The 21,636-nt window shown below is 37.5% G+C and overlaps 5 protein-coding genes across 6 annotated transcripts; 2 read left to right on the forward strand and 3 right to left on the reverse strand.

Annotated features, from left to right (window-relative positions):
- Positions 1-6,602: 6,602 nt before the first annotated feature.
- Positions 6,603-9,234, reverse strand: LOC114518421 (probable tubulin polyglutamylase TTLL1). Its single transcript, XM_028538410.1, has 3 exons — positions 8,480-9,234; positions 7,293-7,984; positions 6,603-7,221 (listed from the first exon to the last, which is right to left on the reverse strand). Exons 1-3 carry the CDS (start codon positions 8,778-8,780, stop codon positions 6,934-6,936), a joined length of 1,281 nt encoding a protein of 426 aa, XP_028394211.1. The 5' UTR covers positions 8,781-9,234; the 3' UTR covers positions 6,603-6,933.
- On the forward strand, positions 9,125-12,485 carry LOC114518420 (F-box/WD repeat-containing protein 7-like). Its single transcript, XM_028538409.1, has 10 exons — positions 9,125-9,262; positions 9,369-9,901; positions 10,601-10,713; positions 10,836-10,904; positions 11,000-11,080; positions 11,180-11,271; positions 11,346-11,556; positions 11,634-11,756; positions 11,837-12,020; positions 12,156-12,485. Exons 1-10 carry the CDS (start codon positions 9,152-9,154, stop codon positions 12,337-12,339), a joined length of 1,701 nt encoding a protein of 566 aa, XP_028394210.1. The 5' UTR covers positions 9,125-9,151; the 3' UTR covers positions 12,340-12,485.
- A 219-nt stretch (positions 12,486-12,704) lies between these two features.
- Positions 12,705-16,954, reverse strand: LOC114518419 (extensin-like). The gene is made up of 7 exons (XM_028538408.1): positions 16,302-16,954; positions 15,483-15,578; positions 15,175-15,249; positions 14,808-15,080; positions 13,432-14,723; positions 13,182-13,356; positions 12,705-12,997 (listed from the first exon to the last, which is right to left on the reverse strand). The coding sequence occupies exons 1-7, from the start codon at positions 16,350-16,352 to the stop codon at positions 12,776-12,778; spliced, it is 2,184 nt and encodes a 727-aa protein (XP_028394209.1). The 5' UTR covers positions 16,353-16,954; the 3' UTR covers positions 12,705-12,775.
- Positions 16,949-19,207, forward strand: LOC114518424 (succinate dehydrogenase [ubiquinone] iron-sulfur subunit, mitochondrial-like). The gene is made up of 10 exons (XM_028538412.1): positions 16,949-17,051; positions 17,252-17,320; positions 17,403-17,461; positions 17,553-17,638; positions 17,728-17,785; positions 17,861-17,939; positions 18,027-18,143; positions 18,469-18,597; positions 18,690-18,785; positions 18,896-19,207. The coding sequence occupies exons 1-10, from the start codon at positions 16,983-16,985 to the stop codon at positions 18,977-18,979; spliced, it is 846 nt and encodes a 281-aa protein (XP_028394213.1). The 5' UTR covers positions 16,949-16,982; the 3' UTR covers positions 18,980-19,207.
- On the reverse strand, positions 18,780-21,636 carry LOC114518423 (TAR DNA-binding protein 43-like). 2 transcript variants are annotated; one of them, XR_003686482.1, is made up of 6 exons: positions 21,295-21,636; positions 20,902-21,098; positions 20,673-20,813; positions 19,454-20,586; positions 19,289-19,347; positions 18,780-18,956 (listed from the first exon to the last, which is right to left on the reverse strand). XR_003686482.1 is itself a non-coding variant. In XM_028538411.1 (4 exons), exons 1-4 carry the CDS (start codon positions 21,542-21,544, stop codon positions 19,975-19,977), a joined length of 1,200 nt encoding a protein of 399 aa, XP_028394212.1. In that variant the 5' UTR covers positions 21,545-21,636; the 3' UTR covers positions 19,392-19,974. The 2 variants fall into 2 exon arrangements, 1 of the variants encoding a protein (XP_028394212.1); XM_028538411.1 differs by lacking the exons at positions 18,780-18,956; positions 19,289-19,347 and having other exon boundaries at positions 19,392-20,586.

A 21,636-nucleotide genomic window follows, 5' to 3' on the forward strand; every position in this document is an offset into this window, starting at 1 on the left:
CATTCTGAAAATGAAACAAATGTAAAAAAGATTTGCCTGTCGCGATAAACGAACTAAGATGCTGCTATACTGCGTGAGTAGCAACCAAGCATGGACTTCTTAATTGTTATGCAACCATGGAAATATTTCACATAGAAATTGATAAAGTACAGCTGAGGAAAACGAAAGATAAGAATGGAGATCAAAGATAGTATATACTACCGCCCACAGATGCAATTGACTTTTTTAAGATTAGATCGAAAGTGAAATATACTATTTTGCTAATAACTTAAACTCTATTTTAAATTATGACACCGCTTTACATAAAGTAGAGCTTAAAAAATTCAAGTGGAAAATACGTGAAATGACTTTCAGTTAGAGTAAGACAGGCGCATAGTATAGGCAGGTATCTTCGAGTAAATTTCGACTAAATGTATAAACTTATACTGTTTTCATTTAACATGCGCAGGAACTACATATTTGTTGATAATGATTTTGTGTAGGAGTTATATTGTTTTCATGCCTGATCGAGTGTTTTTGTGGAATTGTAATATCTCGGGAGTTGTTCCAGCTGTTTTGTACTTCAATTGTCCAGCTCCACTCTCGTGACAATCATAATGTTATATATACAAAAATGGTCGTGTGATATCCTAGTGCAACAGGCTCAAATAAGATGCCCTACTGAGAACGGAAATCGGTTTGAAACAAACTACACAAGACATTTTTCTTATCCCAACTTAAACAATTGTTTCCCTTAAACGGTACCAGCTTGAAAATCAGCATACAATCTTGGTCAGTAACACATAGTCCTGTATTGTAGTTGTTTCGAAAGTCAAAAAGCCCGTTGAAATTTACTAATATGTTTTCCCAGTTTTGAAAAGGAACTCCTAGCTTGTCCACAGAAAATCCTGATAGACATACAAGTTACAAAACATTTGAAATATTGACAAAGCAGATCCTAATATTGTCTGAAAAAAGTTATTCTGCAACCTAGCGGTTGGTGAGGAAGCCTGAAAGAGTTGTGTTGACGATGTTAAATTAACGTTTTGTGACTATTTATATATGTATAATATATTATATATATACGAGTATAGTCTATACACTGCATTTTCGTAATGATTTTTACAAACAGACGGGCAGACATCATTCAGCCTGCTTGCAGAGATTGGTTGAGACAACGCACGTCTATCAAAATCGTTCTGAATGCCGATTTCTATACCAATGGACAGCTACATCATTCTTTATTTATAATGACACGTCTTCAATATTGCATGCTCTAGTATAATCCACAGACACATGCGAGTGACAATCACAGGTTATAAACACATGACAGCAGGCGGCCACATCATGCAAGCCAAAATCTTCCCGTCCCCCATACCCTAGGGGCATTTCCTGCATGAGTGATCAGCCCTTAATGTAAACATTCCATCCTTGTTAAATGCAGATATTTTTAACGTACAGCGCCGGTGTGAGAGTGCGACTTCCTTGGCTCAAAAGCTCCTAACTTGGCCAAGCGGTTTCCGTCAGATGATACAGACTATTGTTTGAAAACATTCACAGTATCTCATAGTATTTTGCTATCATATTTGTCATGACACCGAGGGTATTATATTAATGGCTGTGCGGTGAGATCGCCTACATCAAGTTAGCAACGAATCAACATTGATTTCTTAGTCAGAACTGTAAACACAGTTCACGCGTATGTGAAGAAAGACCTTGGTTTTCGTCGAACGCGATTTATACCATGAACGCGGCAGTATTTCATCAAGCTGTTGCCGACGGTGATGCGACTAGAGTAAAATTTTTGATCAACCTTGGCCAGCAAGCGAGAGTGAACCAGCGCAACAAAAAAGGATTCACCTCTTTACAGCAGAGTTGTAAAGATGGTCGCTACGAAGTCGCCGACGTTTTGTTGAGTCACGGCGCGAATATCGCTGCGACCGATAAACAAGGACGAACTGCTCTACACCTTGCCTCGTCGGGAGGATACTTCGATATCGTTAAACTTTTGATCGCCTCTTGTGCGGATATCAGTACAAAGGACAGCGATGGCAAGTTGGCAGTTGACGTTGCTAAGAGCAAAGAAATCACAGAGCTACTACAGAAAACCGCGGAAGAAAAGCAAGCTAAGAGTCCAGAAAAAGGGAAAAAGAGTATGACTGAAGATTGGAGTCAAAATGTAACAAGTTTACCCGCGGGATCCCGAAATTCGTTGGTTTCGAATTCCTCCTCTGATTCAGGAGTGTTTACAGAGGAGAGTTCAAGCGTAAGAAACGGTGAATTTAAGCTTACGAGAGCAAATGGTTATATTTCTAGCCGTGGAACTGTAAGCGATGGTCGCGGTGTGATGGATGTTTTGAACGAGTCGGACGAGAATACACAGGATAGCGGCGGTCGAGAAAGAGCTCGAACAGTACATGAAATAGGAAACACAGTAAATACTGACAATATTTACGATCAAAACCGTGGAAGAAGTAATACATTTGCAAATAATGCCAGAGGATCGTTTGAAAGAAACCAGTACACATTTGGGGATCATTCCAACGGGGGGATATCAAATGAGAGGAGTCCGTATGAACATTTAAGCCATTTAAATGCAGTGAACCCGAGTCAGCATGAAACCCACTTGAATGTTCAAACGAGCATGAAAATGGGTCATAATGCAAACCCTCAACCAAAATTACGGCGAAGTATGTCCGAAAGGCTACCTCCACGTCAACGGAAACGGATAATTCCAAGACGAGATATATCTGAGGAACTCTCTGCTCTGAATCTATCGCGTACAATCGCACCTCAAAATAATTATTATTACGAGGACCTCAACAATCGACACGATATTCGAGGCAGGAATTTGGCTAGTATACCTGAACCGCAAAGCCCTAACGAGGACTTGGGATACGGAGGTGAGATTTCAAATGATTTTGATGAATTTGGGCGTAGCTCGACTCGGATATACTACGACAGCGGCTCGAGGACTTTGCCAAGGAACCATTGTAGGAGAAAAGAATTTTACCCTACCCACGATAAGGTTTTAGGGGAGGGGAAAAGGGAGGAGCGCGTTTGTGGTTTGCCGCAGTTCGTACAAAGCACGGATGAATCAAATGGAATGCATTTTCGCAACGATGTCGATCTTTATCGTAGAGCACAACCCAGAGATTCACGTTGTTTACATAGACAGACATTCGAGATATGTCCAACTTCAAGTGTAGAAGATGGATTTGTACCTACAGGAGATTGGAGCCATGCGTGCTCGAATAATGAAGTAGTGCATAACTATGCCCAGCGGGAAGTACCACGAAGCCGTATGATACCAGAGAATAATAGGTTTAATTCACGCGATTTTGATGAAGATCTTTTTAATGTCACTCTAAAGAGAAGTGGCTCAACGTGTTCGGACACAACCATTGCAAACTATCATCGCAGACTTATGCAGAGTTATGAGAACTATGTCGATATAAATGGTAATAATGATTATTATTACGATCAAGGATATTCACAAGGTTTGCCAAGCTATGAGGAAACATTGCAACGTCAACGGCTCGGTAGCGATACAAGACGTCCCGCGTCGCGTCAAGTTTCGCAAGTGTAAATAAAATTAAATCTTATTCTGACAGTTGCCGTGAGAAATGGCAGAAGTATAAGACTTTAAGTGCTCACTTTGCAAAACCTGCTCATTGACAAGGAATTTTGAATACAATATACCTCTCTCCCACGTCTTTCCATTGAGAAATTCAAAACTTGATTAAAACACTTTAAAATGACAAAATTCAACGCAGATCTGCCTTTCTCAATTTCTCTAATCCTTGAAAAATGAGAGATGCAGTGTTAAAAATAGGAATAATTTTCGTGACACTCAACAAAACCAGCGTTAGTGATACACATCTCATTTCCTGCGCTTTCAAAGTTCTTTGACTTCGAGCAGTTCTGGCAACAATTTTTTTGAAAAACTTTATCAAAATATTTAATCGATTTCCTTTAATCTTTTTATCAAAGATGACTATGCATGCAATTTAGTCCAACTCCGCCTAACTTAATTATACTTGAAATACTTGTATAATAATTTATACTATATGATATAGCACAAATGACACTGTCTTTGATAATTTGCATGGATTAATATATATGTATATATATAATTTAAACCGTGGTTAAATGTTGTATATTTTTCGATAACATTAAGTCATTATATTATTAAATATAATAATGAAAGAAGCGTTTGTGTTTTTTAAGATAATGGTGTGTAGGGGCGCAGATACCACTTTTATCGAATAATAAAGCTCTTCAAAATATGCACGAGATTATATTTCTTTCAACCCGTTCTTTGCCGAGAACCGTTTTGGCATCTCACGTTTTTCCAATTTCTTTAAAGCGCTTAAAAACCTGACTGGAAATTAAATACGTGCCTTTTCAACCCTCCCGTGATTCCAGCGTTCTCTCGCGTGAAATCTACATTCTGAAATATACCACATGAGATCTCAGTGGGTGCAAGTTTCACCTGACATTGATAAAAATTATTTTTGTCTAATATAACATGAATATAATGCCCTTGTTGTGAAAGATATGGACAAATAAATAAGAAAGCAGACATTTATATATATTTTCTGGCAAAACAAATGTACAAATTATATGATACATATGGTATGATCGAAGATATAAAAAAATATATTTGTGAGAATTAATTTATGATTCGTTTAAGATGTCTTTTTTCTGTCTTAAACGTAGGACATGTCAACAAACACGATGAGACAAAGTTCTTTAACTGGTCTTTTGACCTGCTATACACGCACGTCATCAGTTTGTTTGAATATATTTGAAGTCTTTTGAGGTAGACGAAACGTCTACTGGTTAATGCTTACCCATGCACATCACTGTAGATCGAATGAATCTCGAGACATGATCTACTGATAACCACTAGTGATATAGTCTGCACTAGAGATTAATTGGCATATGTCAGCTGAATCAAAATTAAGGTCCCTTAGTTGGACTGAAACAATTATGTCCTTAATATAATAAACAGCTCTCTGTTATCAAATCATTAATATAATATGAATACCAACAAAACATATTAAAAGCAATCATGTTATTTCTAATATGGAAAGAGATTCAATCACTATGACAACCATATCCTAACTTCATCAATTTAGCCGTAAGGCTTTTGTGAAAGAAGTTTCATGGCCTAAATGATTTTTTTGGTATTAAAAAAAAAGTTTTTAAGGTTTCATCCATGTACATTCACATTTGGATATGCTCAAATGAATATTAGATATTCTGCTGTTTGATAATCGCTGAAATATAGCTTTCCCGTGGGATGGTTCATTGACACACTTTTCGTTAGCCTATGTATGAACCGATTGAGGAATTGCTGGTTTGTGGAGGAACTAAAAACGTGAACATTCACATGGCCTTTTGACTTTTAGAACCCCAAATTTAATCTATATCCGCTGATATCTGCTACTTTGTTATGTCTCAGTGCTTTCGCTAATCGAATATTTATCCTTGAGCTGAGACTCCTGGGTGCCATTGAGGCCTTGTTATTCTCTGACGAGGATCATAAATAATTGATTAAACTTCTTCATGACTTCATGTCCAACCAGCCTCAACATTTGCCCTTTTGAATACACAACGCTTGGTTGCAAATAATGCAACTTGTATACTATGGCATAATCAAATCCCACATTATCCACAGATGTACAAGAATATCATGTATCCCATATAAATTAAGTTCTAAACTGGAAAGCGGTGCATGCGAGATATGTCTAATCGTCGCGATCCCAAGAAATGTTAAAATATTAAACTGTCCGTTCTTTAGCGTCTTTCCTTTGCAGCATTCCCGTGATGAATTTTGCCATGTATGGCAGCCACTTGAGTGTTTTTCATGTTTTCAATTGAAAATTCTGGCTGAGACGTTTTGGCAGTTCTTAGACACGGATTGTTACCATAAATCGCTAAAATTTCAGAAAACTGACCCTGTTTGTTGTCTAACGTTCTCCTTTGAAAAGAGGGAGTTGGCGGTTGGCTAATGAGAGCGGAGAACCGTCGTTGATTTTGAAAAGGTGTGTTCGGAAATAACCGGTTCTTTGGTGTTGTTAATTCCACTCTGGGAAATCGTGTGTTTGGTGAAAACGTCAAAGAGGAGTTGGCCTTCATAACATCCCAATAAGTAAACGGTTGCTTCTCCTTTCTTTGTAAATAGAAATCGATCAAGCCGTCTGATGCTCGGTATTGTCTTGGTGTAAGGTGTCCTGCTCCAAAATCCGGTTTAAAAGTTTCCTTCGGTTTTTCAGAGAGCGGTTTCGCCTGAGTGAACCGAATCCAATCGGTTGGCAAACTGCGAAGATACGTGGATTTTCTGTCCTCGGTTTGGATAATGTAAACTTGCACCTTTTCGTTGAATCTTACTTTCTTTATCTTCTTTGGACAAGATTTGTCCATGGTGGTTAACCTTCAAAACGACGAGCAAGCTGTGATGTACAAACGATAAAAATCATATTCTGCTTTCAAATACGGAGCTCAATGTGCTCACAGGTATGTCTTGGCGGTTGTCCCGAGTTACGAAAGGTTTTCTTGTTAGTTGTAAAGAAAGACAAACGCAGAACAGTGGTTAATAAGTAGGTATAAGCTGTTGGCAAATAACAGGATTTTGAAAAATCAATAAGCGTCTATACCAAGCTGGTTTTCATCCAGTTAAATTAGGTTTCAAAGCAAGTGAGGCGAAAATCAAATACTGCAATTACAATGCCTTAGTTTTTATTAGTTTAGTTATTATCTAAACTGGTTTACAATGTGAAATGCGATGTAGGCTATATATTATTTACTAACTCAATAGATCTTATAGACTATTGAAAACAAAGTATAATACAAACAAATTAATGAACTCTTTGAACTGAACATTATGTCTCATTTAACATATTAACAAGGTTTTCCAGCCAAATAAAATGTTTGTAGCTACAGTAGCTAACGCCATGTTGTCGGCCTCTGTTTTGCATCCTTGCCCTGTTTGCCAATGTTAGTCCCAGATCCCTTGGACTTGAGGTCGCGGCCATCTCCAGTTTCTTGTGTTGCCAATTCCTCATCATACAACAATTCAAAATTGCCATAATTTTCACTCGGTGGGACCTTATTCCACCGTATATCCGGGACTTCGCCAGTTGGCATGACGATATTGATCACGTCATTGATAAGATTGTACTTCATGATCCGATCTGAAGTAGTGGTTGCTGTCATTGATGGTGAAGCGTTAACCTGCGTTGTAAAGCATAAAATAAATACGCATTCTTGAAACAGCTCAAAAATATATAATTCTTAATTCTTACCTCTATTAACCAAGGCTTGAGGTTATCATCAATGATCACATCATACCCGTAGCACTCAAAACAATGGCGATCGCTGTTCATTACATGTTGGACAGACTTCAACGAATGAACAATTTGCCAATGGATATCATCAAATAGCTTTCTTGCCTTTTCATGACCTCGAGTTCCTTCAAGATACCGTCGCAGGTTCTCCACCGTCCACTTACCTCCGTGGGTGGGATTATATTCGTCTCCGTGTTTTTGAATGCTAACATTAGTGAGATGAACAAACATATTATCAAGCTCATTGACATTAGCGTTGTACTTCACCGTACAAAATCGACAAAAGCCAAGTTTATAAAGGTAACACTTGAGTGGTCGATAAGACGTGACCAAAACATAAATTCTGAGATCGAACTTTTTTCCACCAATCAAAAGCGGATTATCAATGTACCTCGAAATAACATAGGTGTCCCTAGACATGGAGTAGGATGGTACGCCAGAACGACCATCACGAGACCATCTTTTGATTTGGGACAGCCTGTTGATTAGAAATATTCCAGAGCCTTGTGATCTGGCCGCTGGTTTCATAATCCATGTACTTGAGGGGTTCTTACGGAACTCTTCGACAAAAAGGTTATAGTCTGCTGGGAGTAGAAAAGTGATTGGGATGAAGTCCAAGTAAATGTAACGACCAAGTTCATCTTTTTCCGCTGTAAAGGAATTAGACTTTTTTCATTGGACATTACAGCACAGAGAAATTTAGAAAAGATGGATGCAGCAGTTTGTGTCTTTGCGATCATCATTGAACTGAAGGAAGTGATGAAAGATTTAAAGAGGATTTTGAGATGATGAACATCTTTCATTCTTTCAATCAAAAATAAAGAAAAAGAACATAGGTAGCCCTTTGCCAAGAGCTATCAACATATGTGAGCAGTTGATGAGATAGACTAACAATTTCATGACACTGAAGCATTTTTAGAGAAATTGGACATTGACAAATCATTGCATGTGAATAAATATGGAAGGCAGGCAGGCAGGGCAGGAAAGTCAGGCAGGTAAATCAGGCAGGCAAGTCAGGCTGCAGGGTAGTGCAACTTTGCCTAAGCAAATGTCTTAATGGTGCTTTGACCTAGAGTAAACAGATTATACCACTCTGAACAGTAGTTTACCAAGATTATACTACAAGGATTGAGCTATTAACAGACCTATCAAGTTGCCTTCTCTTTCCAAAGCTTTCCGATATCTTTTAATATTCTTTACCATCAGGTCTTTGCGAGTGAGCTCATAATGATTGGGAAAATGATTCACAATCTGGTCATCATTCAGCCTGTAACCAGTTTCAACATTGAAGATACTGCGGACACTATGGACACTGGCCCAGTAAAAATTCCAGTCATCTTCTGCATCACATGATATCCATCCTCGCTTTTCAAAATTGTTTAGAAGGACAGATTTCTCAAAATCCGATAAATATCGAACAGTTGAACGATTATTTTGAGCAGACATCTATGTCGTGCCAGTTGAATCCTTTGATGTTGTTGCCATGTGAAATATACTCGTCTAAATTCGTCCAAATTCTGCAGTTTTTCTCAGCTTTAACTTACTTCAAACTTTAAAAGAAGGTTGTACGGACCACAGCAAATTTCTAGATCGTACGATTTGTAAGTTTTGGGCAAGAAATTCAAGAGAATTTAAAACGAAATAGTCATGCATCACCGTTGTTGACAACTTATGTTTTGAATTCCAAAATATTTAAGTGGAAACACAAGTTACCAAAATCAATTTATGTAGGGGTGGGTGGGGATATGTACGTATTATTTACAATTCACTGTTCATTGCTCCCTCCGTAGAAAAAGATGCCGTCTGAGTAATTCAAGATGGCGGATGCCGGGAGTCAAGGAGATATTCGAAAACTCAGGAAAAAATTACGACAAATAGAGAATTTAGAGAGATTGGAAAGAGATTTAACCCAAGAGGAACGCGAAAAGGTTAAATAGAGTGTAGAGATGAGATGTAGTAAAAAAAATACAAACACGTGGCTTACTGGGCTATTTGTAAGAAGCTAGCAAAATTGCAACTTTTCGATTTTCTTAGGTTTCCAAGAAATCAAATATACGAGAAATTTTGAAACAGAAACTTCAAGAAATCCAAGTAGATGATGTCATGACAATGGCTAAAGATAATGAGAAAAATCTTAAGATAAACAGAGAAAGTATTCAAAATGCGGGAAACATTACCACGGTGTTAAATGACCAGCCACAACAACGGGTACCTGCTTCGCATAACGAGGCTTTTGATGGAAATTTGCAAGATGGGGAGAAAAAGCTGCCTACGAAGAAAAATGGCAACCATTCAGAAAGTTCTTCCACTGAGACACGCGATGTTTCTCTCAAGAAGACAGAAGCAATGCCCGCAACTGCAAGCACTACATCCCAGAAAAGTGTGACTTCAAAGCCACAGACTACATTCGGTCATTTCGAGGATATGAAAGGCAATAAAAACTCCCGCGACAAGGCAGCACAATTCACTGATTGGGAAGATAAGAAATTTACCATAAAATGCCTTGAGGGGCATAACGATTTCATCTCCTCTGTTGCAATGGATGGTTCGGTTCTGTTAACTGGCAGGTTCGTGAAGTTTAATGATCTGAAACACCAAAGTTTCTAAGCAATGAGAAAATAATAAGTATAACTATAACGTTCAACTTTGGGCATGTCAGCCTCGACCCGGTGATCAGTGACAATATGTAAATTATCATGAACGAAATCTGTGTTGGAATTTACACTCTTAATACTTTCCGTTTTTTTGAAGTGAAAGTGTAAACCGAATTTTACACTTAAAAGAGATTTTTCTTACGAGACTTATACTAGGCAAATAAGGGACCGAGGTTGTATAATTAATCGTGACACTTCAAAATCACAGCAGGTAGTGGTTAACCTCTTTCGGGATAAATATATTTTTCAAATTCAAACCGTAGCGTATAGTAGATGTCATATCATGATTGTTTACTTGCCATGCAAACATAAAAGGTTTGAATATTTGTTGCTTCATGGGGAATTGGTTGTGGCATACGAAATTTTGGTGTGGCCTAGTTGCTCTGGTATATAGAATGCAATGATTAAAAACCACTTTGAAGACACGAGTCTCTCTGTGAGAGTAGAGAAATGCTCACTGTGTAAGCACAACTTTGGATATCTTTTATAAAGATGGAGCTCTGCAGGAACACTTGTCTGTAGCACATAAACTTAACAATCGTTTCAATCCGTTTGTTTTTAAATCAACTTATTTAAAAGGCATTTCATGATTTTAAACGTTTGTTTAAACAGTCGCGACACGATGCTAAAGGTCTGGGACACAGACGCCGGAGAAGAAGTTCGTAGCATTGGAGGTCATACTGGTGGAATAACTTCAGTAGTTTTGGTAAAAAAAGATGACCAGGGTTAGTAAAACCATTACCCATAATGTCAGAATAATACATGGTAAATCTGTGAATGTGTAAGCAGTAATGTGCGCAGCAAGAGGAAATAGTTCAAGAAATAAACAAATTATTTTTCATACAAGGTGATGGAGAATATATTGGTGTGACTGGCTCTCATGATTGCTCTATCAGGATTTGGTCGCTAGCTGATGGTGATTGATTTATTTCCTTTATACATCTTTGTGAGACTCGTAATGAATATAATGAGTTATAGACGGTCGCATGGTAATATTCCACATTCTTTCAGGCACGTCTCTCCGATCAATTTACGCCTATTCACCGGTACTGTCATTGGACAGAAGGAAAGGCACCCTGGTTTCCGGATCTGGTGAGTGGATGTGCCATATGAGTGACAGTAATAGAATTGGCTCAGAATATTACATATATTGAGAGAAGTTCCTGTTTTTCTTTATTTTTTGATGCTCAGAAGGAGGAAAGATAGAGTTATGGGATATTGAAGTAGGTGGAAACCTTTCTTCGACACGAAACACTGATGACGATGCTGTTAGTTGTGTAAAGGTGAGCTTATACACAGGCGAGTTCCTCCAAATATGTCTCAGTTTGAACGTGAACATGTCTCTTTCGTATCTCAGTTTCAGGGAGAGAGAGTTGTAAGTGGATCAAGTACTGGGACAGTTAAAGTTTGGGACGTCAGACAGAAATCCCTATCTCCATCATTATCTTCTCATGATCAGAGTACAGGTTTCGTTAAAAGGCGGCGTATTCGTTGCCTAGCAACAACAGATGACGTCGTTTACTGGGGTGACGATGGCGCCAATGTCAAAGCATTGGATATTAGAGCAGGTAGAAAAGTTTGGTTGTGCCAAAATTTCTTTTTATACTCATCCGATATGATAACACCACTCTCTATTGAAACGCAGGTAAAGTTCGAAAGCTGAGGAATCATCTCACTGAATTTGGTACAACCAGTGCCTTAACAGTCCAAGATTCGTTACTCGTAAGCTCTGGTTACGATCTTGATAAGGGAACTGGTTATTTAAACGGTAAGTGTAAAATTTTGCATAAAGTTCAAGGTGAACAGCTGGAAAACAAGTTGATTTTTGTTTTCTACCATTGCCTCTAGTCCGCACATTACCAGACGAAGAATATTTGGCGACTTTAGACGACGAAATCACGAGTTACATCTCGTGTTTATGTTGCGCTGAAGTTCAAAAGGACGGTACACTGTGCCAAAGATTGTGCACTGGCGGAAACGAATTGAAAATATGGGACCAGATGGCCAAAAGTAAAGTTAGAAAGAGAACAAGGTAAATATGTCACCAAAAAGAGAGAAGTAGATAGATGGTATTGTATGAGTTGGTATTTCTCTGTGTTGCATGCAATCCCATTACAGATCAACTAAGTATACAGATCAAGAGTTACGAAAAGCTTGTTCTTATTAGGTCGGATGGCGATTCATCCTTCATAACGTCCAAGCACATAAAACGATACAGCAGCACAGAGCAGATCGACACAGAATCAAGCGACGAGTCTGACGACGAAAACCGAGATGAATCGTCGGATGACGAAGACGAAAACGAAAGTGCGGGATCAACAGCTAGACAGTCTTGGTGTACAATTTCCTAGAAATCGGTTGTGATATCCTACATAAATTCAATGTTATTTTGCTATGGACATAAAATTGCCGTCTGCTTGAGAACTGATAGAGAGAATGAAAAATATACCCATTATATATATAATAATTATACAAATGGTTATTCTAATTATCATCCCTAAGTCGTATGGTTACCTTATTTATATGGTTAGATTAAAATGACTTATAAAAACAATATTAACTTCCCATGACATTACCCTCCAAATTAGTAGATTTTATAACGTACAATAAAATATACGGGGACAACTCTGTACAAATGATTACAAATCTGTACAGAGGTTCACATTAGAATTCGTGGCAAAATCTGTATAAAACATTTAAAAGAAATTGAATCATGTGAATCAATTGACCTCAAACGTTGAACTTTATGATTACGGAGTGCCCATATAAAACTGGCAGCTTGCTGGTTTACCATGGATCATTCATGTTGAGTTCCCGAAACATTGACGAACAGTCGGATAGATTGCCATACATATCTTCTTCGTCATCCATAAATTCTACCAGGTAACCGTTGGCGTCATGAAATAGAGGATTCGAACCAGCAAGTATCAACTGACACGGTAGACCATCGTCACAGGAGGAGTAGTGACGGATTAAAGTTGAAATGTCAGGAAAACTTTTGTCAAATCCCTGAATGATGGAAGTGGAGAAGAAAAGAAGAAATATATATATAAGAGAAGAACTTCCATCTGGGTAGATCAAAGGATGGAAGCTCAAGACAATCTGTCTAAAGACATCCCCAAAGTATTTTACTATCCAATTCATCGCGTGAGGGCCTAAAATACCAGAGATGATTTGAAGGGCATAACCTTACCTGTAGTGAAAATCCACCTCCACTAGGAGTGATCAAATAATGGCCAAAACCTGTAGGGTTATTTTTACTTTTGACGACTTTCATAGTCAATGCGTAACATCCTGGACAACTTTGACTGTCCCGGACAAAGAATGATCCAATATCGGAACATTCTAGCATCTCAGTAATGGCATCCCTGAAAGACATAGAATGATTATATCGTACATAGATTCACTGGAAGTATAGAAGAAAATTTTACGCCTTGTCGTACCTTGAAACATTTGGAATATACCAATCCTCGTCTTCCAATGTAAGTGAGATTCTTGCTTCTTGACCCACCCCTTGTCTCAGTCTGTCATCCTCTTCCGGTGTTATAACTTCTTCAGGAATTTCTGGGGGAGTTTGCTGTCTTGATTTACGTGGTAACGGCGGCGGCATATTGCCTAATCCAGGTAACGCCACGGCAGCGGCGTTCTCCATATCTTTAGGTTGATGGGTGGGGTATTCATCCCCACTTGAGGATGATCTGCGAAGCATACTTGATGGGGGGTGTCTTGGTGAGGGTGGCATAAGGTTTGGTGGGGCACTAAACTTACGCTCGCCGTTAGAAACATGACTAGGAGGCACTTGAGAATGACCTAATGCCTGAAAACCAACGCTTGAATCTGATGTGAAGTGTTTCAGTGAGGAAGGTGGATAAACACTTTCAGGTGAATTTGGGGCACTTGATCTTCTTGGGAGACTACGGCTAGGCAATTCTGGGGGAATGTCCGCTTCTTGACTAGAGGGAGAAGAAAGTCGACGTCTGCCAGGTTGCGATCGCGAGGGTAAAGGAGGAGCTTGGTCCTCAAAAGAGGATGATTGCTGCATAGAGCGAGAGGGGACTGGAGGAGTAAATGAGGTTTCTTGTTGGTTAGGAGAGGTTAGACTCCCTACTTGCTGTGTCTGCCCAGGAATTTGATGAACATTAGGGGTTTGATGCACATTAGAAGTTGGATAAAAATGAGGAGTTTCATGAACATTAGGAGTTGGATGAACATTAGAAGTTGGGTGAACATTAGGAGTTGGATGAACATTAGGAGTTTGATGCACATTAGAAGTTGGATAAAAATTAGGAGTTTCATGAACAGTAGGAGTTGGGTGCACATTAGAAGTTGGATAAAAATTAGGAGTTGGATGTACATTAGAAGTTGGATAAAAGTTAGAAGTTTGATGAACATTAGAAGTTGGATAAAAATTAGGAGCTTGGTGAACATCAGAAGTTTGATGAGCATCAGGAGTTGAAAGAACACTTTGAGTTGAAGGAACAGTATCAGCCTGAGGAGGGGTCGAGAATGGATCATCTAATTCACTGGAAGGTGACCTATTTGGAATTCCAGGTGGGGTTCTCCTTTTTGGCCGAGTTTCCTCACTTTTAGTCACAGGAGATGCATTTTGGTTTGGTCTTTGCTGCGCTGGAGTTCTAGATGTAGCACCATTTTCATTCTTCACCTCACCGGTATTGGCAGACCTCGTGGTTTCGTTACGTGGCTGCACTGCTCTAACGCCGTGTCCTGCGGCGACCTAGCAAAAGAACACTGATCAATTAGCGAGAAGCGCTTATCTGCTTCTTCCTAAGAATGCAGAAACTTAGCAAATACAACCCACCTGGTGTTTTGCCCAGCGTCGATTCCCCCCTCTTTTCTGGGCTGCCTCTTCTAGTTTATCCCTTCGTTTAAGAGTATAGGCGAAACTCTGTTTAAAAAGTTTTCCAAGAGCTGCACTCAATCCTTCGGCATAATCTTTTCTCTTTGTGACGAAGGTGTGACATACGATTTCCATGTCAGTCCCAGGTTGATGAGTGACGTAGGCAAATAACTTGTTCGTGGGTTCCGCTGTGGCGTAGGAGACACGCCGTAAAGTGTGCGCCATTTTGACCGTCTAGTGTAAGAATAGGTAAAATATATCTTTTATAAACTTTTAATCAACAAAAATCGTTGAAGCGTATGACTCCAAAAGATATCACTAAACGAACCTTCTCATCAGAAGTCAAGACTTGGATGCCATCGGGGGAAACCTGCAAGCAAACTGGCGATCCATCCAGAAGTTTCTAAAAAAAAAAAAGAGGTTTATATCTTCCCCATACATTGGATCGGATTTAGGGGATCGGTAGCTACCTATATGAACAAGCTTTGCTATTGGTTGATGATAACAATAAAACACAATAAACTATATAGAAGATTATTTTCAAAACAACGTATTATAATCTAGTTAATGTTTATAAAATGACTGTAATCTATAGTTAATGTTTCTTACTTGGAATTTAAGATATATCTTACTTACTTTGGTGCATTTCTTTAGTTTTTCATCAACAAATTTGCTTTGCTCCGAAGAAGGCAATTGTTTATCTCCATCTCTGACAGCGAAAGACCCAACATACTAAAACAGAATACTGCATTTTTTAATCGGTATCTTATAGATCAACTGCATCATGATACTTATAATTGCCGTACTCCCCATATCCCGAGAATGCATTAAGCATAATATCAAAGTTTAGAAGCCTAATTATCGACTTAAATCTGTTATTATTGCGCTCGGAACAGGAGAACTATGGCATTCGAACTAGAAAATGTAAATATTTTATAGACAGTTAATTATTGTCGGATGTAACCGTAAGCCAAAGTAGGCTCCGGATCTCCGCTCTTAGCCCATATTCAGCACTACTTATAGCTTTGCCTTGGACATGTTATGACAAATTTACATTTTAAGGTGTGTAGGTCTTATATGATCACGTAATTATACACAGCTAGCTATTTACAATGAAGCATAAAGCCAACAATAGTGTTTATTCTCATACAAACGCCAAGTCGGTATTACAAAATTCATTCATTGCATAATTGAGACATTTTTAAAATTATTTCAAAATATATGTACGCTATTTCAAAAAATAATACAAATAACATAAGAATAAATAAACTATACGTTTCTAGTATACAAAGTTAATGGATAGTCAACTTGGAAACAGATAATATGAATGGATAAATATATAATAAGACCAAATTACAATGTCTGCCAACTGCGAATACGAACTTCAGTCAATCACATGAATACAGACGATATTCTGTCCTATATTGTGGGATATTTTACAATGTTAAGACATACCTGACAATTCAATTTGGTGGTTTTTGTTGCTTTGTTAGTCTTAAGTCCCATATTTTCAAATCAAGTGCCAAGATCAAGTAATACGATGAGATAAATGTTGACAAAAGCACAACGCGCCGAGGATAATAAATTTATCCCACGCACTTTTTACACAGCTCCACGCGTGAAATATTTGCCTGGTTACTATGGCAAAATGGCGGCGGCAGGATTGACTTGAGTGTTTTCCACAATTCCCATAAATATTATTCTCATAAAAAGGACGTGACTGCGCATTTATAATAGATTCGTCAGCAATTACTTATGATGAAAGAATGATTTAAGAATAAAAGAGCTTTTTATTTGTTGATTTGTGTTTAGTATATTTTCTAAAAACGCTACTATTTACATTTTATATTACATTGGTCTAAATATAGGTCATTGTTAACTTGTTTCGGACTTTCTTTAAAACATTTAGTTTTATCAATGGAAATATTTCAAATTTTTCAACCTATGCTATTACTCTATTAATTTTATTTAATTTAAACGAGTGAAGTTCTCAAACCTGTTTAATTCCAAAATCTGAACTTACCTTATTTAGACACAAGAACAAGCCTACATCAAGTACACCATATATATCGCTGGCTCAGTGATTAAGCAATCAATGAGACGATGACATAACTGATGACATAACGCACGTCCAAAATGGCGACGCTGAGAGGACTATATTTTGGTCGAAACTTGATTAAAAACAATACCCTACCTTTAATCCAGGTACATTTTTATTTGAGTATACGTATTATTGAAGGATATTGTTGTGCATAGCATTAGTTATCTTGCAAAGCATATATTTTATTGCAATTTTAATGACGTATGTGTATCGATTTGATTGTACTGTTTTGTAAAGATTTTATGAATTTAAAATGCGGTAGAAATGAAGATTAACATAGAAATTTCTACTTTTCTACCTACAGGCAACTGCAGCAGCTTCCACAGCAGCAAGTACAGCAAAAAGGACAAAAACATTTTCGATTTATCGCTGGGTAACTATAAATTGATTTTTAAAACGCATTGTATACAATATTATACTTTATACAACATCGTTTTTACTTATCCCATTTTTAGGACCCCGAAAAGGCTGGAGATAAACCACGAATGCAAGATTATGAAGTGGACTTAGATAGGTCTATATTACTACTACCAGAACGCTATCATACAAACGCATAATTACGATTACAATATTTTTAAATATCGCTTTTTTGTGCATGTTTATAGCTGTGGTCCTATGGTACTCGATGCTTTGATTAAGATAAAAAACGAAATTGATCCGACGCTAACATTTCGAAGATCATGTCGTGAAGGTAAAAAGAGTTAAGGGATATTAATAAGAAAATTAAAGAACATCGTTTCACATTTGGGTGCAAAACGAGATGACGCAATTCTTGTTTAGGCATTTGTGGATCATGCGCAATGAACATTGGTGGAAAGAATACATTAGCTTGTATCTGGTAAGATACAATTTTTTTGCGTCAATACAACATGTCAAAAAACAATTTAATTTTTGTCTGTTTGTGTTTTAAAAGTCGCATTGACGGTGCATCAAATAAAAAGGAAAAAATATATCCTTTACCTCATATGTACGTCATTAAAGATCTTGTTCCAGTAAGTAGGCTTAATTTTTTTATTAGAAATTTGTTATCCTATTATACCCTGGCTTTTTTATCCTTTTCTATTTGTTATTTTACGTAGGATATGACTCATTTCTATGACCAATATCGTTCAATAAAACCATACCTTATGCGCAAAGATGACATGGTAGCAGGAAAAGAACAACTATTACAAACACAAGAAGATCGTGCGAAACTGGCAAGTAAAATCATCACGATAAACAAAACACAGATTAGAATTAAATAATAAAAAATGAGTTTAAAAACATTTCATGCTATTCCTGAAGGTTTAATGCAATGAAAATCTTATTCCACTAAACATGATTTACATTTAATGTTATTGTGTTGACAAATTTAGACACAATGACAACAATAGTATAACTACATCATTTGACACACAACAATACGACACAAAACGGTACTATATGGTACGGGAAAATGACATTTCGAAGGAAAGATATTAGTGACAATAGCTGTCAACAAAGATGTATGCTGTCAACAAATATATTGGGTTTCTTACTTAGGATGGCCTGTATGAATGCATTTTGTGTGCCTGTTGTACAACGTCCTGTCCAAGCTATTGGTGGCATGGTGAGAAATATCTGGGACCTGCTGTACTAATGCAGGCTTATCGATGGATGATTGACAGCAGGGTATGTAAAATACATTGTCTGTATATGAGAAATCTTCTAGCTTATAAAAAACACAGCAATCAAAAGCTACCATATTTATATCTCTTCTTCAGGATCACTACCAGAATGAGAGATTAGCAATGCTGGATAATCATCATAGTGTTTACCCTTGTCACACAATTATGAACTGTACAATGACATGCCCTAAGGTTTGTATTGCCATATCCTAGCTTTACCTGGGTTTCAGAAAAAAACAAGGAGACCAAATGATGTACACATTAGAAGATTAATGGCATCTCATTCCTTCTTCTTCCTTCAGGGCCTGAATCCAGGAGAAGCTGTTGGAAAAATCAAGACAATGATGGCCAGTTATGAGAAACCTGCAGAGGAGGCAAAAGTGTGACATATTTTATTTAAATTGACTGGTTTGATTATTTACCAATGAAAGACAGCAGCATAGTAGATGTATACTTTATGCTATGTTATTTCTTGTAAAAAAATACAAACCAGATAAGTAATATAGAAATTGATGTATATTATTGATATCTGATTTAGTTTGTATGTAAAATCATTAGAAATGTATTCCAAACATTGCTTGTGCCCATTAAAAATGATATGTTTTTCAACATGATTAACTGCCTAGTACAATGTTAGGTATGGTGGTTGTTTATACTGAAACATGAAGCAATAAACTCCAAAATTTCACTGTTACCTTGTACAATTAGTTTAATTTTCACTCCTTTTTTGCTCCACCATCAAAATTACCTGATTCTAGAAATATATAATTGCAATAGCTGGAGTTTTTGTTAAAACATCTTTAGTTAAAAACATTACATCTGTAAGTAAATTTTTTCAACAAAGCTAGAGATCCACTCACCTTTATCTCCTTATGAGCTTTAATCTGTACATACATCTTTTGTTGCCTATTTTATCTTAATATTGACAAAATTAAAAATTCTCTTTTAACACCTTTCATACAGAGTGCTCACATTTCTGCCGTTCTTTCCTCAAACTTTCCCTTCACAATTTCATACAATTTCCTTTCAAAATCATTTCCTCAATCAATGCAAAATGCTCACTTTTCTTTGTATCTTTTCTCTTTCCTCGTAAAGAATTCTATTCCCACATTTCAACCTTACACCACAAAGAATTTACTGAGTAATCGGGATTTAGAACACACCAATATTTTCTGAATGGATCTTAGTGATGGGTGATATATGTAGTTGTTTCTTATTCACAAGAAAAATTGAAAAAAAAGTAAAACTCCAAATAATATAATCTATTATCTACTTTCCTTACTTTATTCACAACACTGAAAAACATATAAAACGTCAGTCTGCTTTCATTATCTGACGCAGTCTTGGTTTTTCACATGACCTTCTCCTCTCCACTTACTATCTACCACCTTTCACTGGTACTTCCATCCATCCCACTTGATCCTGCATGGCTCATTCCCATCCCATTCCCTCCACTCATGCTGCTAACCATATGCGATGATGGCATTCCACCACCTGTACTACCCATACCATTCATACCACTCATAGTCATTGGTGATCCCATACTACCTCCCATACCACCAGCCATTCCAGCTGCCATTCCTTGGGCTAGTGCTGCCATATTCCACATTGCATTCATCTGATTCGCCAAGGAAGTTGATCCACCACGCTCAGGGAAGCTCCCATATGGTACCATGTTTCCATTCCAAAACCCTCTCATTTCACGTGGGGATGCAGGGCTTTCATGGGAACGTGTCATGTGTCCATGACCCTTACTTTGTGATTTTGGCTCTGCCGGTGTACAATTGATACGAGATCCATTAATTATATGCACACGTGAAAGTACATTGCGAGCAGCTTCACATGATGTAAATGTAACAAAACCAAATTGCCGATAGGGCTGGGGTAGGTATACATCTGACAGTCTACCATATTTCTCAAAGTAATTTTGAACATCTGACACTGTACAATTGGTTGGAAGTCGACCAATGAAAATCTTTCTTGGTGACTCATCCTGGAAAAAAGATTTTTTGGAGTATGGTAATGAAGAAGAAAGTACTAAAATGTGTTGCTATTCACAGGAAGAACACTGAAACAAACCTTTCCCTTTGATAACCTTATGTCGACTCTTCGATCCAAAATAGTATGACTACGAGATAACACTGCCTTTGCAACCTCTGCTTCTTTAAAACGAATGAAACCAAATCCACGGGACTGGCCAGTCTGTATATTACGCTTCACCTAAACAATGTAGAATCATTTTCAGTGCATGGTATTCTTCCAGTCGACAGAAAGGAATGGATTACAATGGTACCATCGTTGAACATACTTCATAGTAATCAAGTTCTCCAAAACGTGAAAAATAATCTCGGATATCTTCATCTTTAGCCTTCCAAGAGAGTCCTAGGATAATCATATCACTCAGCAATTCTTCATCTGTTTCCATTGAGTAGTTTTTCATGATTTTGGTATGAAGCTCTCGTCCAGTAGGTGATTCCTCGTACTTTCTCTTTGATGAACTGTCAACTGAAGTTTTAAAATAAATCTAATATAAAGACAGTCATGAATATCAATACAAATATGGTATATTCAAGCATAATAAGTGGTTGGCTTTATAATATTTAAATTTTATTATAACACAATAACTTATGTCAACATTTAATGTTTAGTATTCAAATAATATAAAGTCTTTTGCGCATTATTGTTTTAAAACAGTACACACCACCAGATTTATTTGCAACAACAATATACAGATTGTTTCCCCAGCCGGTCACGGGCGGAAATAAGACGCCATCAGCGATTCTAACACCTCGCCATGTCTGAGTTTCTTCGTTTCGAAATCTTAGTCCGGTGCTTCCGGGAAACTGCGCTTGAATTGTGGACAATAATATACTACCATCTTCGTCGCTGGGTAGTTCGATAGCATCCTCAGGAACGTGTTCGTCCTCAGCCACTCGAATGTACTCACACATTGCCAAGGTATCCTTGTAAAACAAGAGTTTTTAATCTATTGTTATTCCCGTTGTTTCTACATTTAAAAATGGCCGACTTCTTTTGCACTCGA

This window comes from Dendronephthya gigantea, unplaced genomic scaffold (genome assembly GCF_004324835.1).
Source record: "Dendronephthya gigantea isolate DGI-Jeju-01 unplaced genomic scaffold, DenGig_1.0 000010F, whole genome shotgun sequence".
In the NCBI taxonomy this organism is placed as follows: domain Eukaryota; kingdom Metazoa; phylum Cnidaria; class Anthozoa; order Malacalcyonacea; family Nephtheidae; genus Dendronephthya; species Dendronephthya gigantea.

What these genes read in the sequence shown, in the direction of transcription:
- LOC114518423 (XM_028538411.1), bottom strand. Translation starts at nt 21,544, where the DNA reads ATGTGTGAGTACATTCGAGTGGCTGAGGACGAACACGTTCCTGAGGAT. An exon ending in TGTTGCAAATAAATCTGGTG is followed by an intron (nt 21,099 to 21,294) that starts GTGTGTACTGTT and finishes TTAAAACTTCAG; the next exon opens with TTGACAGTTCATCAAAGAGA. An exon ending in GAGAACTTGATTACTATGAA is followed by an intron (nt 20,814 to 20,901) that starts GTATGTTCAACG and finishes TACATTGTTTAG; the next exon opens with GTGAAGCGTAATATACAGAC.
- LOC114518420 (XM_028538409.1), top strand. Translation starts at nt 9,152, where the DNA reads ATGGCGGATGCCGGGAGTCAAGGAGATATTCGAAAACTCAGGAAAAAA. An exon ending in CCCAAGAGGAACGCGAAAAG is followed by an intron (nt 9,263 to 9,368) that starts GTTAAATAGAGT and finishes CGATTTTCTTAG; the next exon opens with GTTTCCAAGAAATCAAATAT. An exon ending in ATGCTGTTAGTTGTGTAAAG is followed by an intron (nt 11,272 to 11,345) that starts GTGAGCTTATAC and finishes TTCGTATCTCAG; the next exon opens with TTTCAGGGAGAGAGAGTTGT.
- LOC114518424 (XM_028538412.1), top strand. Translation starts at nt 16,983, where the DNA reads ATGGCGACGCTGAGAGGACTATATTTTGGTCGAAACTTGATTAAAAAC. An exon ending in ATACCCTACCTTTAATCCAG is followed by an intron (nt 17,052 to 17,251) that starts GTACATTTTTAT and finishes TTCTACCTACAG; the next exon opens with GCAACTGCAGCAGCTTCCAC. An exon ending in CATTTTCGATTTATCGCTGG is followed by an intron (nt 17,321 to 17,402) that starts GTAACTATAAAT and finishes TCCCATTTTTAG; the next exon opens with GACCCCGAAAAGGCTGGAGA.
- LOC114518419 (XM_028538408.1), bottom strand. Translation starts at nt 16,352, where the DNA reads ATGGGACTTAAGACTAACAAAGCAACAAAAACCACCAAATTGAATTGT. An exon ending in GACGCTGGGCAAAACACCAG is followed by an intron (nt 14,724 to 14,807) that starts GTGGGTTGTATT and finishes TTCTTTTGCTAG; the next exon opens with GTCGCCGCAGGACACGGCGT. An exon ending in GAGGTGGATTTTCACTACAG is followed by an intron (nt 12,998 to 13,181) that starts GTAAGGTTATGC and finishes TCCATCATTCAG; the next exon opens with GGATTTGACAAAAGTTTTCC.
- LOC114518421 (XM_028538410.1), bottom strand. Translation starts at nt 8,780, where the DNA reads ATGTCTGCTCAAAATAATCGTTCAACTGTTCGATATTTATCGGATTTT. An exon ending in AAGAGAAGGCAACTTGATAG is followed by an intron (nt 7,985 to 8,479) that starts GTCTGTTAATAG and finishes ATTCCTTTACAG; the next exon opens with CGGAAAAAGATGAACTTGGT. An exon ending in TCAAGCCTTGGTTAATAGAG is followed by an intron (nt 7,222 to 7,292) that starts GTAAGAATTAAG and finishes TTTACAACGCAG; the next exon opens with GTTAACGCTTCACCATCAAT.